The sequence below is a fragment of the Meles meles genome, chromosome 17 (assembly GCF_922984935.1).
Source record: "Meles meles chromosome 17, mMelMel3.1 paternal haplotype, whole genome shotgun sequence".
NCBI lineage: Eukaryota > Metazoa > Chordata > Mammalia > Carnivora > Mustelidae > Meles > Meles meles.
Window position 1 is genome coordinate 54,437,422 of NC_060082.1, and position 13,271 is coordinate 54,450,692.

Below are 13,271 nucleotides of genomic sequence, written 5' to 3' on the forward strand. Positions count from 1 at the left end.
CTGGGCCTCACGCTATCATTGCCTTTATTTTGGTTGCCTTCAAAAGACGTTCCTCAGCAGAGAACACTCGGCAGTTGGGGCACCCAAGGTGCTTAATTGTGTTTCAAAGAGTTCGGGGATATGAATGCAAGCGAGGAACTGCTTTTCCATGCCCCCAGTGGACACATCCAAGAGCGCGCGAGTATTGTCCCAGAGCAGTTCCTGCTGAAAACTGCCGCTGCTTTAGAGCCGGAGCCTCACGTCCTGACAGACTTTCTTCTCCACACGATGGAGGCTCTTTCAAGCCAGTCATTGCAACTGGTCACTGTTGGAGTCTGAAAGGAGAGGCTATAGTTATCAGGTCTGCTGGCAAAGTTTGCAAATGTAGATTGAGACGGGCAGTGACCGGGGAGTGGCAAATAAAGGGCCGTGACTAGGGACCAGAACACCAGCGCGTGCCCGTGCGCATGCGCCCTTCTTTCGACCAGATTCCCTGTAGGTCACTTCCGTGCGGGTCCGCGCTGCTCTTGCCTTTCGTTTGTCCGAGTGCCTTTGACACGAACAGGAATTCTGGGGTTGACTTCTGGAGGGTGCATTGAAATAAAACTATTCCAAGAAGTCGATTTTCTTGTGGTCTTCTGGTTTGATCATTTCTCAGCAAGTGGATTTATCATAAAATTTTCTGAGTATTTTTTATCTTGTGGTCTTCTAATATTAGTGAACATCCTATATTAGGGTAAAAACTGAGGACATTGTGTTTTCTTTTCTACTTCTGTAATAACCATTCTTCTATTCCTATCCAGTGTTGAGAGGTTCCTAACCTCTTATATGATAAGAACCAGGACTCTTTAATACACACACACACACACACACACACACACACACACACACACACACACCATATACACAGTAAATTCAGAATCTCAATGCGGGCTGCATTAAGGTCTGGGATAACCCCCGGGAGTTCTATGAATCTGGTGTCATCTTACCAGCCTCCTTGTCTAGAGGTCTCCACACCCTGACCTCAAAAAGACTGTCATCGATTTTTATTTTTATTTTTTGCTCACAGAGCTACTACTGCTTGTCATCTTCGCATATAGCTCCAGGGAGCGGTTCCCATATTTCTTGACTTCAGAAGAAAAATTTCAGGTCTTATAATAATATTATAAAGCCTATAATCTAGGTCTTATAATATTGTATTTGGCCAATTGTTAAAAAACGTATGACATTATTCGACTGCTTCCATCATTTCATAAAAGAAAAGATACAAAAGTGTAGGAAAGGTGAACTATCAGACTAAGGAGAGTGCTTTAAATTGAAGAATTCTAGTTTTATGGAAAACTCTACAGGTCCTGTTTTGTTTGTTTTTGGCCTTTTATGATTTCACTGAGTGCTAGGGAAAGTGTTGCTCTGAAATTTGGGACCATTTCTCAAAGGCTCCTTTGATTTCAGTGCTCCAGAATTTGATAAGACTCTTAGTCCCCACACATTTTTATCTCTACATTAAAAAATTCATGTTCAAAAAAAAAAATTCATGTTCATTTTCAGTCCAGAAAGGATCTGATGAGATAAATATTTGTAGTTAATATTATCTTAATCTAAGAAGAACTTTATATGGTCTTACTCAAACATATTTAACCTGTTTTTTATTTCATTTGACTGGCAGCATTTCAAAAAGTATTTTTTCTACTTGTTGTTTTTCATTATGAAAGATTTTACACATACACAAAGATACAAAGAATACAATTTTTTAAAAATCCATGTAATAATAGTGATATTTTTCAGTCTTGCTTATTTCTCTCATAATCTTTCGTTGGAAATAAGCCTTATTCTTTGGTAAAATTTATTATCTAAGGGTCATATGCTCCAAACATTTTGAAAATAAAATAATAAAAAAGGAAATCAAAATTTTTCATTCAGAAAATCAGTGTTTACATTTTGCTATAAATTACTTACCCGTTCTGTCTGTTTTCCCCCTTTTCTCCCTCTCTTGTCTATGTCTTATAAATATAATGACCATTCTCATTTTTTTAACTTTCTATGTAGACAATCAAATTCTCCACCCCCCATTAGACGCCAGCCCACCTGGAGCCGATCCTCTCTGGTACGTATAAAGTCTTCAGCAATCAAACGGTTTGACTGTTGGGAATGGAGTGGCCTTTTGTTGCTAATTTGAGAGGAGACATGCCTAGGGCACCATGACCAGGTGACACCTGATGAGAACCCAGAAGAGCATCAGTCTGCCAAGCAGGTGTGGTGGACACCCATTGTCGCATTCATGTCCCATCATGTGGGACATCCACGTGCCCATCCATGGCCATCACTTCTTGAAGTGTGGCTCAAGGTTCACCCCTTAAGGGTAAGTCTCAGGGCCGATGAGATCATGTTTCTTTAACGAGTAAACTATTGCATGTGTTTTCGTCCACTTGCTCATCTGTGGTTTTATCACTCACTGTTCCTGGTTGTCTCATACAGACTTGTCTTCAGTTACAAGCTCCACGATTTTTTTGTATTCACTGCCCATAGAAAGAGCTTAATAAACTAGACAGAAAATGCATTTTAAGGACACCAGGGTGGCTCAGTTGGTTAAGTGTCCAACTCTTGATTTGGGCTCATATCATGATCTCAGGGTTGTGAGATCAAGCCCCACATCTGGCTCTGTGCTGGGCATGGAACCTGCTTAAGATTCTTTCTCTTCCTCTCCCCCCTTCCCCCTTTCCCTCTCTTAAGAAAGGAAGGAAGGAAGGAAGGAAGGAAGAAGGGGAAAATGCTTTTCAAATGAACCAAATTGAAAGAGTTTACTGTCGATGGTCTCAGGTAGGGTTTTCAGTAGAGATTAATTCCACGTCTTCCAATTTTAAAGTCAACAAAATTGATTGACTGAATTGATCTGCTTTTCTAACTAACATAGTTTTGTGTTTTTTTTTTTTAACTGCTCCTCTTCTGAATAAGGAAACACAACTTTCATTTCAATACATGTGTTCTATCTTAGGCCGTGTTTTATTTTGAAGATTCGTTAAGGATAATATCATAAAAAGATGCAGGAGAGTTGGTTCCCTTTAAAATATCGACTTGTTTTAAGTCATAATTCTTGTATTTTAGGTTGTGATGTCTGACACAATATCAAAATAAATATGTGACCTTTAAAATTTTCTAGGTGAGGATTTTCTTTGTGATGATAGAATAAAATTGATTTTTTTTCTCATACACAGTGTATGCCCTATAGGACATCTTTAACTTGTCTTTTAAAAGGAAAGTTTTGGGGATATTTTTTTCTGGAAAATGCATAGACAATGTACTCTTAGAATTCTAGAATTGCACCATATGTCATCACATTCCTGAGTCCCCACATGAATATTATTAATCTTGATATCATGCATAATATCTCACAAGTGGCCCTTGCCTTGGGGATCTCAAGGGTCACTTTTTGCTTTTCCCTTGTGGCATTAATAGATTTGTTCATGGCACTGGTTTCTTTATACGTCTCCTTTGTGAATATTATTTTAATTTTTTCTGTAGAGTCCACATGTCTTCATTAGGGAGATATTTTTTCACTTATGTCCTTGAAACACCATGGGGGCAAAGCACTGTAAGGCTGTCTTGTGATTGGATCTCATCTTACTTATCTAAAGAAGCTAAAGAGGCTTTCCTATTTTATCTGGATGAAGACAGTTTGCAGGAAGCCAAATTCAAGGCTTCCCTCTTTCCTGTACCTTTTAGGCTTAAACCATTTCACCAGGAGTTCCTGGGATGAGTGGCATTGTCTCTTTTTGGCTTCCTTGTTGAGGCCCAGGACTGCTACTTTCCTCTTGCTCTTCAGCTGCCCCTGTTATAGCATCTCATTTGTTTCTGTATTAGCAGGTCTGGAAAGAAATAGAATAATATGCATTGTATGTACAGAATATATACATATATATATTATATGGAATAAATAATATCCTGAAATAGTTTTTGGAGGGTTTGCTACTTTGTTCTTTGCTGTACATTTAATGCCAATTCATAAACAAGCACTTAATTATTGGATTTTTTAAAAAATAAGTCGAGAGAAGGCAGCAAGCCAACCGTGCCTTACCATGTGTTTCTCCTACCTTGTATGAATCCCTTCCCGCTGTTTTTGTTTCAAGCCTCAAAACTGGCTGTCCCACTCTGGAAAAACTGAGTTGAATGATGTATTACCAAGAAGAGGAAAAATATTTTAAAATTATAATTCAAAAACCAGCCAAAGGGAGATTTGGGAATATTTAGAAAAGCCGATAGTGATTCAGCACCTTTTCTTTGGTACCATGAACTAATTTCTTAGATTAGTTTCAGTTCTTCATTTCTTCTCTCCTGACTCTTTTTCGTTTTTGGATCTCCTGTCTTCATCACCTTCTTTATTTGCCCTTTAGATGCTTAAGCATTATTTATGGCAGAGGAAATGGTAGATGAGTCATGATTCTGGAGAGTGCTCTTCTTTTATGGAGGGACACTGAGAAAGTGTGACCCCTGCTGGCTCTGTTTTTTTTTTTGGCTTGATCTCAACTTTCTTCCTAGAGCATTTAAACCAGTATCTATAAGGCTAATTTCAAAATAATCAAATAGCAATAAAAGATATCTTGTTTGGTGGTTTACAGGCTTAAAGTTTTTAAAAGATTTTTTTGTTAGTATCAAAGCTTTTTCTTCAAGCAAGTTCTCATCTGGAACCCCAATATATAAATAAAATGGTTATTGTTTCTCATGGGGGGAAGAGCACGATTTATGATTGACAAGAAGCTGAGACCTACTCAGGTTCAATGTCTTGCTCTAGATCCCGTTAGCAACTTATCGTATTTCCTTTGTTGGCTCACCAAATATTGAACCTGTCTAAGCATTTTTTTCCCCTCTGAGTTCACCCTTACCTACAGCAGGAAGTTAATCAGATTGAGGCTAAATGGCCATCTTTAAGAATCTCTTGGAAAAGATTCTTCACCAAAGGGTGTGTGTGTAGGCGGGGAGATGGTTGAACTGGAATCCCTGCCAGGCCCTTCCACATTGGGTTCTCCAATGGGAGGGGTCCATAAGTGGTCTTGAGAACTACACATTTACTGTTGTGGGTCACCCTTCAGATTTTTACATGAGTTTGCAAGTGGACCCAGCTCAGCACTCCCTTGTCCCTGTTGGAAGTTGATGTACTGTAAACAAGGGTTATAGGTACAGCCAATTTTGAATAGAATGAAAGAGAGTTCCCCCATAATCACATTATTTCTTGGGTAGAACAGAATACTATCCATGTTCTGAGTTATTCCTTAAAAAGGCATTGGGAGTCTTGCAAGTGTATCAGGAAATGGATGATATGTTCATTGTAGCCTCTTTATTTCTCCCACCTCGAACCAGCCTCACTACTCCTCCCTTTCCTGTTTCTCCAGTCCTAAACTTAGTGAGGAGTCAGGGGTACTGAGGAGCGAGAAAGAGGTATGGGTCAAGGGTGGACGGGCCGAGCAGCCGTGCTGTGCTTCCCCGCAGGTGTGGGCGAGTGATGGGTGGGTTCCCTGCAAGCGAACGTCCATGGCCCCTTGTGCCGCGGCCTTCCCAGCTTTGCCGTGTTCTCTCTTGCAGCCCCGACAGCAGCCGTACATCTTGCCTCCCATGCACGTCCAGTGTGGGGAACACTATTCGGAAACGCACACTTCACAAGGTAACTGGGGCTTGCCATTTTCCCTTCTTAAGACAAAAAGTTGAGTACTTGTGAGCAGGAAAGAATTTTTTTTCAGACTATAGTCATACTTTTGTTTTGACTTTGTCATTGTCTGAATGACAGCAGGCAGCAGTTTTGATGTATGAAAGGCATAGAATGTCATTGGCCCCGGAGAGGAAAGTTTTTCCAGAATTGGCTGCCAGGGGAGTTGGGAGAAGGAAGAGGGCAAGTTCCTTTTTCTTCTGCCTCTGGTAAGTGGGCTTGGAGAAGAGAGAGGGACAGTAAGCCCAATCGAATACTCTTCACCCTCACTGCCCTTATCGGAAAGCTGGTAACAGTACACTGGGCTCTCAGGGTGACGGAGAACACAGACGTCCAGAATACTTAGAAGAAAGGCACAAATCCTCCCAACTCTTTATCGCTATTGCCTGCCAGTTGTCTGTGCACTTGTTCATGCCTCCGAGTAAATCTCTTTTCTTCCTCTTTTGCTCCCCCAAAACATCACCATGCAAAATGTGTGAGAAAAATCCAATCCAGTAATAATGATTCTAATAATCACAATTAACATTTATAGAGCAATTCCACTCCCTAAGCGCTGTGCTAAGCCTTTGCAACGTATTGTTTCATTTAATCCTCAAAATAAATCCACGCCATAGGTACCATTATTCCATTTTGCAGATCCAGAAAGTGGGATACAGAAAGGGGGAATTGGAGGAGCTTGGAGAGGAAAATTGGTGTCAAGAGCCAGAGCTCTTCGTCATTACACTAATGGCATCTCAGAAAAGGAACGAAATTAAACTGGGAGGCTGACAATATGTTAAATGTATCATTAGTTTCTGTGTTATCCTATGCCAGTGATTTTTAATTTCTCTGTACTGTCAGAGTGTGCGATTGGAAACTTAGATAATGAAGACTATCTAATAAAACACTTACTTGTTACAAGCAGACTAGCAAAGTTTCCCTGCTTCTGTGGGAAAGCAGCAAACGCCACTAGAGCTAGAAGGGGAACACTTTTGTCTCCGTGTTTTGCTGGGTTTTCTTACCGATCAACTCTCCTCTAGTCTGGGACCACACTCCTCTTCGGGCAGCTGAGTGTTTTCAGTCACCTTTTCTGGTTGGTTGGGGGTGGTTTTTTGTTTTGTTTTGTTTGTCTTTCTGCCTTGTCTTCCTTTACTTTGCTCATGCTTAAATCCATAGTGTGAATGTGAATGTACTTTGCCACCAAGTGTCTCAGCCAGAGGTTGCCTTCCTTGAGGGTGTGTGTGTGTGTGTGTTTTAAAGGAACCCTGGACACCTAGAATGGGCCCGACTTTAAAAATGTACTTTTTAATCTCTTTCGATACCTCCCTGGACTCTTATTAATTTGAGTGTGAATGGACCTCAGGGAGGAATTTTAAAATCTCCGATTTTAGAGGAGAGTTGTAGGCAGTGGCTGAACTCCTGATTCTGCTTTTGCCCTCCTCTGGGAGCTCATCACAACATGCTAGCCATGCACGCGGATGTCATGACTGCATCCCTGTCTTGTGTCTTAATGCTCAGCCATCCCTCAGGTGAGGGGACCTTTGCCGATGCAGTCAGGAACCTAAGCCACAGGTGCTCGGTAATGTCAGATCTGTTGCCCTGTTGAAGTTCTTGACTTCCGGGCCCAAATATCCAGTCCTCTGTTGCTGGACCCTGAACAAGAAGACAGATTCACCCAACATGAAGGCCATTGTTGATGCGTGATTTCAAAGCTGATGGCAAAATCGAGAAGGGACCCAGGTAGTAACTATTCCAAATGGGCGTGGCTTGCTTTGAATAGATTCCCTTTTTCTTTTTAGAATACTTTCAAGGGTTCCTTCTGTATGTTGGCACCTCACCCAAAATTCCTAGTTTTCCCGTGGAACATTTGGGTGGAGACCCCGGGGTTTCACTTTTCATGACTTCTAAAAAATCACACCCACGAGTGTGAGGGGGAACTCAATCGAAGCAGGGCAATGTGGGGGCTCACGTGCCTTTGTTTGACTCCTTGTAGACAGCATCGTCCACGGGAACGAGGAAGCCTTATATCGCAACTCTCACAACAGCCTGGACTTGAACTATTTAAACGGCACCGTCACCAACGGCAGCGTGTGTAGTGCGCACAGCATCAACTCCCTCAGCTGCTCGCAGACGTTCGTCCAGGCCTCTCCCGTGTCCTCCAACCTCAGTATCCCGGGGAGCGACATCATGCGGGCGGACTACATCCCGAGCCACCGGCACAGCGCCATCATCGTGCCGTCTTACCGGCCGACCCCCGATTACGAGACAGTCATGCGACAGTTGAAGAGGGGGGTCCTGCACACGGACAGCCAGAGCCAGTCTCTGCGCAACCTCAACATCATCAACACGCATGCCTACAACCAGCCGGAGGATCTGGTGTACAGCCAGCCCGAGATGCGGGAGCGGCACCCCTACACCGTGCCCTACGGGCCACAGGGCGGCTACGGTAACAAGCTCGTCAGTCCGTCCGACCCGATGAACCCAAAGAACTGCACGGTGCCGAGCAAGCCGGGGGCCAGCGCCATCTCCCACACGGTGAGCACGCCCGAGCTGGCCAACACGCAGCTCCAGGGCGCGCAGAGCTACAGTGCGGCCCACATGCTCAAAAACTATCTCTTCAGGCCGCCACCCCCCTACCCGCGGCCGCGCCCCGCCACCAGCACCCCGGACCTCGCCAGCCACCGCCACAAGTACGTCAGCGGCAGCAGCCCCGACCTGGTGACCCGCAAAGTGCAGCTCTCGGTGAAGACCTTCCAAGAGGACAGCTCCCCGGTGGTGCACCAGTCTCTGCAGGAGGTGAGCGAGCCCCTCACGGCCACCAAGCACCACGGCCCCGTGAATAAGCGCCACAGCCTGGAGGTGATGAGCAGCATGGTGCGGGGCATGGAAGCCATGACCTTGAAGTCCCTCAACATCCCCATGGCTCGCCGGAACACCCTCCGGGAGCAGGGACCTCCCGAGGAGGTGCCCGGGAGCCACGAGGCTCACCAGCTTCCCCATTACCACCACAAGAAGACTTTCTCCGACGCCACCATGCTGATCCACAGCAGTGAGAGCGAGGAGGAGGAGGACGAGGAGGTCCCGGGCTCGGTGCCGCAGATCCCCGTGCTCCGGGAGAAGATGGGGTACAGTGCCCAGCTACAGGCAGCCTTGGCCCGGATCCCAAACAAACCCCCACCTGAGTACCCCGGCCCAAGGAAGAGCGTCAGCAACGGGGCGCTGAGGCAAGACCAGGTCAACCTGCCTCCTGCCGTGGCCAGGGCCAGGGTCCTGAGACACGGGCCGGCCAAGGCCATCAGCGTCTCCCGAGCCGACCAGCTGGCCGTGGCCGGGCCTTCCCTCGGTCCGTCCATCTCTGAGCCCGACCTGACGAGCGTGAAGGAGCGGGTCAAAAAAGAGCCTGTGAAGGAGAGACCCGTGTCCGAGATGTTCTCGCTGGAAGACAGCATTATAGAGAGAGAGATGGCGCTCAGGGTAAGTGTCCTGCTCTCCCAGGGCGGGGTCTGTGTCCTCTGCACTGTCCTCTGCCTCTTGGCCCTGACTCTGAGTACGGAAGCACCCGGATTTGGGGAGTTGGCGGGTCAGTGAGCATTTCAACAGGCTGTTTTCTTTCACAGAACTTTGTGTTTCACCCTTTGAGCTCCATCTTCCATTTTCACTCAAGACCCCTGACTGGTGTACTTGGTACCACGCACCGTCATGGAACTTAGGATGCCGCGTGCAGGCTGGTTGTCGGGCCGGGGTCCAGGCCGGCGTTGTGCCCTCTGTTCAGGGTCAGATGTCCTGTTGTGTGAGCTGCTCGGAGCTCTCCTTCCTGTGTCTCCTGTTGGTTCTTTCAGGGGAAATCTTGTTTCCCCCAATTAGATCATGTGCGAGAGCAACCCCTCTTCCAAGCGCAGCTCTGTGTGGCGAACTCTGCGTCAGGATGGCTCACTGGTGTTGACCGCACCGGGACGTGTCCAGCCTTCCTTTCAGATTTTCTTTCAATGGATAATTTAACACAAACCAAGAACACAACAGTAAACTCACGAATTCACCACTGAGCTTCAGTTCCCCGTTGAGCTCATTCTGTCAGAACGCACGCGTGTGCGTGTGAAAACACGCGTGCATCTACACACACGTACAACGTTTGAAGATGCCTGATATTAGACATGAGTCACTGTCTTTCAGGATACGTGCCAGCTGGAGGGCCGGGTATATTGTCCCAGCAAGAGTGTGTAGGTAACAGGTGCACACACAGACCGACCCAGTGAATTATATCCTAATGAGAAAATTGCTAGATTGTAGTTGCGACTTTAAATTTTTATTTATTTATTTTATTTGAGAGCGAGAGAGTGAGCGGGGGGAGGGACAGAGAGAGAGGGACAGAATCTCAGGCGGACTTCAAGTCAAGTTCAAAGCCTGACCTGGGGCTCGATCCCATGACCCTGAGATCATGACTTGAGCTGAAACCAAGAGTCAGACATTTCGCTGACTGAGCCCCCACCCCTCCAAGGTAATCCTGTAGTTACTACTTAAAAAAAAATATTTCAGATTACTCTTGCTGTTTGTTCTGGAAATTTTCACTCCCTTAAAAAATGAAAAATCACATCATTACAACTAATGAGACCGTTCTTGACTTCTCCTCTGCAGGTACCACATCTCTACATAAGATAGCTGGCACGTGGGAACTCCAGGCCAGCTGCCAAGTTAAATATGCTTCCGGAGGGCTTCTTAGACTCCCTTCCTTTTATAAGTCTCCCTGCGCCCCAGTGGGTAATCAAGCTGAAGAGAACAGCTAAGGGCCAGAGTTTTAAAGGAAACCACGTTTTGAGGTTCAGGAATCTAATCTGCAGCAACTTCATTACTTTAGACAAATTTTCAGAACATTCGCAGCAGCCCAGATTTGGCCCCAAGTAGAGTAGCACTAAGAATTTGGTACAGGCATAACTTTTTCCACTTTTTGCAAACCTAGAGGGAAATTGTGAAAGATGTGCTTTTGCCTCTAGCCAGTAAAACCATTTGGCCGGGGGATGGAATGAAACACGGGGCCCTGGGGAGAGCTTTCCCGGCTTGGAAAAAGTCATGCTTTGGTGGAGACGGATTTTCAGCGTGTTTTGGCCCCGGAGGCTCCTTTACCACAACTCAAGAACCTGTCAGTCGGAGCATTCGGCTCTGCTGTTTCCCCTGCTGATGTGAGATTTATTGATAGCTTCATGGTCCCATAAACTCATGGTGGTCATCTTCATCCTCTCCTCCCGTTACCTGGGTTCAGCAAAACCCTGGATCCAGACCCTTGGCCCTGACTCCCTACATGGAGCTTCTTGTGCCGTCACAGAGAAGGAAGGGAGTTTCCACCATTTTCCCCATGGGCTCACCCACCCCATCCATACGGATAATAGTGAGTAATGATTTCATCCCTTAATTGTGGCACAGGAACGTTGGTATCTTGCCCCTATTTCATTTCCCATTGATTTTTCTTTTCCAGATTATGTAGACTCAGGAGCTCAGGGATCGCGGCCCTTGGCTGATGTCTTGACCTTAGAGAAGGACTAGGAGATCCTTCAGTGAGCCACTGTGCCTGCGGGACGGCGACGGCGCCGGGGGCCTGAAGCTTGGGGTGGTTCTCCATCTGCTCTTTTTGAGGAAGAAACTTCCAACCGCCCTGCCCCGGGCCCTTCCCACATCTCAGACTCTTCTGCCCCCCTCCCCCACCATGTGCAGCTGGTGCCTGGCTTGTTAGGAATGGCTAAGAATGGAGAAGGCTGTCCGGGTCTCTCTAGAATAAGAAAACAGTGAGAAAATCTAACCAAAGGGGAACTGGGCGGCAGGGGCGGGGGGGGGGGGGGGTGGGTCGCAGGTATGGTGGGAATGTCCCTTGTGGCAATTCTCCATAATTTTGGAGCCACTTGTCTGTTTGATGGATGATTCGGGCCTGCTGCTGTGATAGCCCCTCCTTCCGGCTGCTCCTGCTGCCTTGAGGACATTTCACGGTCTAGCTCCTGAGCCCCAAATTGGGTGCCAGGAAGAGAAGAAGCCAAATCAGATTTCTGAGTTTTTTGTTTTTTGTTTTTTTTTAATCTCTGGTAACAAAATGTAGAGGGTAAATGAGAAGGAACTAAGAAAAATCGTTTATCACTGGGGTTTCAGTTTTCAGTAGGTAACTAGGAATCCTTTTCCAAGAAAGACAAGATAGTTACTTTTTGCCTTAGGCCTTGTTAGTGTCCCCTTATGGTACAGATGGAAGGAAGCAGAAGGACTGTTTGGAGGAACTTAGGGACTTTTTTTTTCCCAAAATGATTGCTTTTCTTAGAATTTCACAGAGGAAGTGAAATGTTCCCAATTAAAAGAGATAATGGGAAAATTATTTCTCACAAACACTAATAAGCAAGCAAACAAACAAAAGCCCCAAAATTGAAATCCAGAATCTTCAAACTCTTCCTGGGATTGAGAAGCCGGGGCCATTCTTTTCGGCCAAAGGTGAATCTCGGCACTTCTCTCACTCTCCCGGTTAGTCTCCCACTGAGATGTTCCTTTAGTTTGTCTGCTGGGCTAGTCCTGTCACTGGATGAAGCCTTGCGTTGGTGGCCATCCCTCAGAAAGGACAGAGCTCCATTCTGACTCTGGGTGACACTGAGAGGCTGGCTGTGTGGGGTTGTAATGCCCGCCCGTGCCCCCACACTTGGGATAATCTGCTAACTCCTTGTCCTCTGCCAGCACCACGGCTCCAACACCACCAACCTCTCAGGGGAGTAAATTTATAAATAATAAACTCGGGGGGAAAAAATGTACCTTAAGCCTTGAAGAGAAACCAGGGATAAGATGACCCCTTCCCGTGTGGCATCTAAAGGGATCTATAGAATGGTTTCACTTCTCTCAGGAGCAAAATCTTAAATGCTGTTTAACTCCTCTGCTCATATGCTTTAGGAAGTCCCGCTATTCTTCTGTCTTCGAAGACAAAATTATTTTTGGGAAATGCTCTCGCTGGCTTGCCTGAGTAAAACAAGGTGTCATTTCTACCTCAGTTTAGGTACGCACTAGGGGGCAGATATGGAGCCTGCCCATAGGGGGCACTAGGGAGAGTAGCCTTAGACCTAACAGCCAGAACCTTGACTGATTCTGTTTCAGAATGTTGGTGCAGGTGAGGTTGGAGAGGAAATCAAAATGCCACCACCAAGACCTCCAACCCTCTCCCGGAGTGGGGAACAGCCCCCAAATCTATATCCTCCCATAGCTGCGTCCCATTCAGTAATGTCCCACTGTGACCATTGGGAGCCATGGGTTCTATTCCTTGGGGCCTTATGGATGCAGCAGGAAGGGTAATGCCTCATAGATCATGTTGGACGACCGGAGACTTTGGTGTTGGCAAGTCTGCTCACCCGCATCTCCCTCATACTGCGGACGGTCCCAGAGACCAGAGCTCCAATATAGGATTGACTCTCTCCATCTCTGCTCCTCAGAATGGAAACTTGGGGAATGTTTTTCTTTATGGTTTGTGAATCTGCATTTCTTAACAATGCAACAAACCATGTTTATTTATTTATTTTTTTTAAATCATTTGATCTGAATAAAAGGTCCATCACTGTGACTGGATTGGCTATTTCTCTCTCTCTCGCTCTGTCTTCCTTCAGCCCTTACC

General features: G+C 45.9%; 1 protein-coding gene across 3 annotated transcripts in view; it reads left to right on the forward strand.

The window, feature by feature from the left end:
* The window catches only part of PTPN14 (protein tyrosine phosphatase non-receptor type 14), a 177,373-nt gene that overhangs the window by 139,485 nt on the left and 24,617 nt on the right, over nt 1–13,271 (forward strand). For all 3 annotated transcript variants that reach the window (XM_045982491.1, XM_045982492.1, XM_045982493.1), the window contains exons 11-13: nt 2,026–2,083; nt 5,554–5,632; nt 7,647–9,127. In XM_045982491.1, the coding sequence (XP_045838447.1) occupies nt 2,026–2,083; nt 5,554–5,632; nt 7,647–9,127 (1,618 nt within the window). The remainder of the gene's footprint in view (nt 1–2,025; nt 2,084–5,553; nt 5,633–7,646; nt 9,128–13,271) is intronic.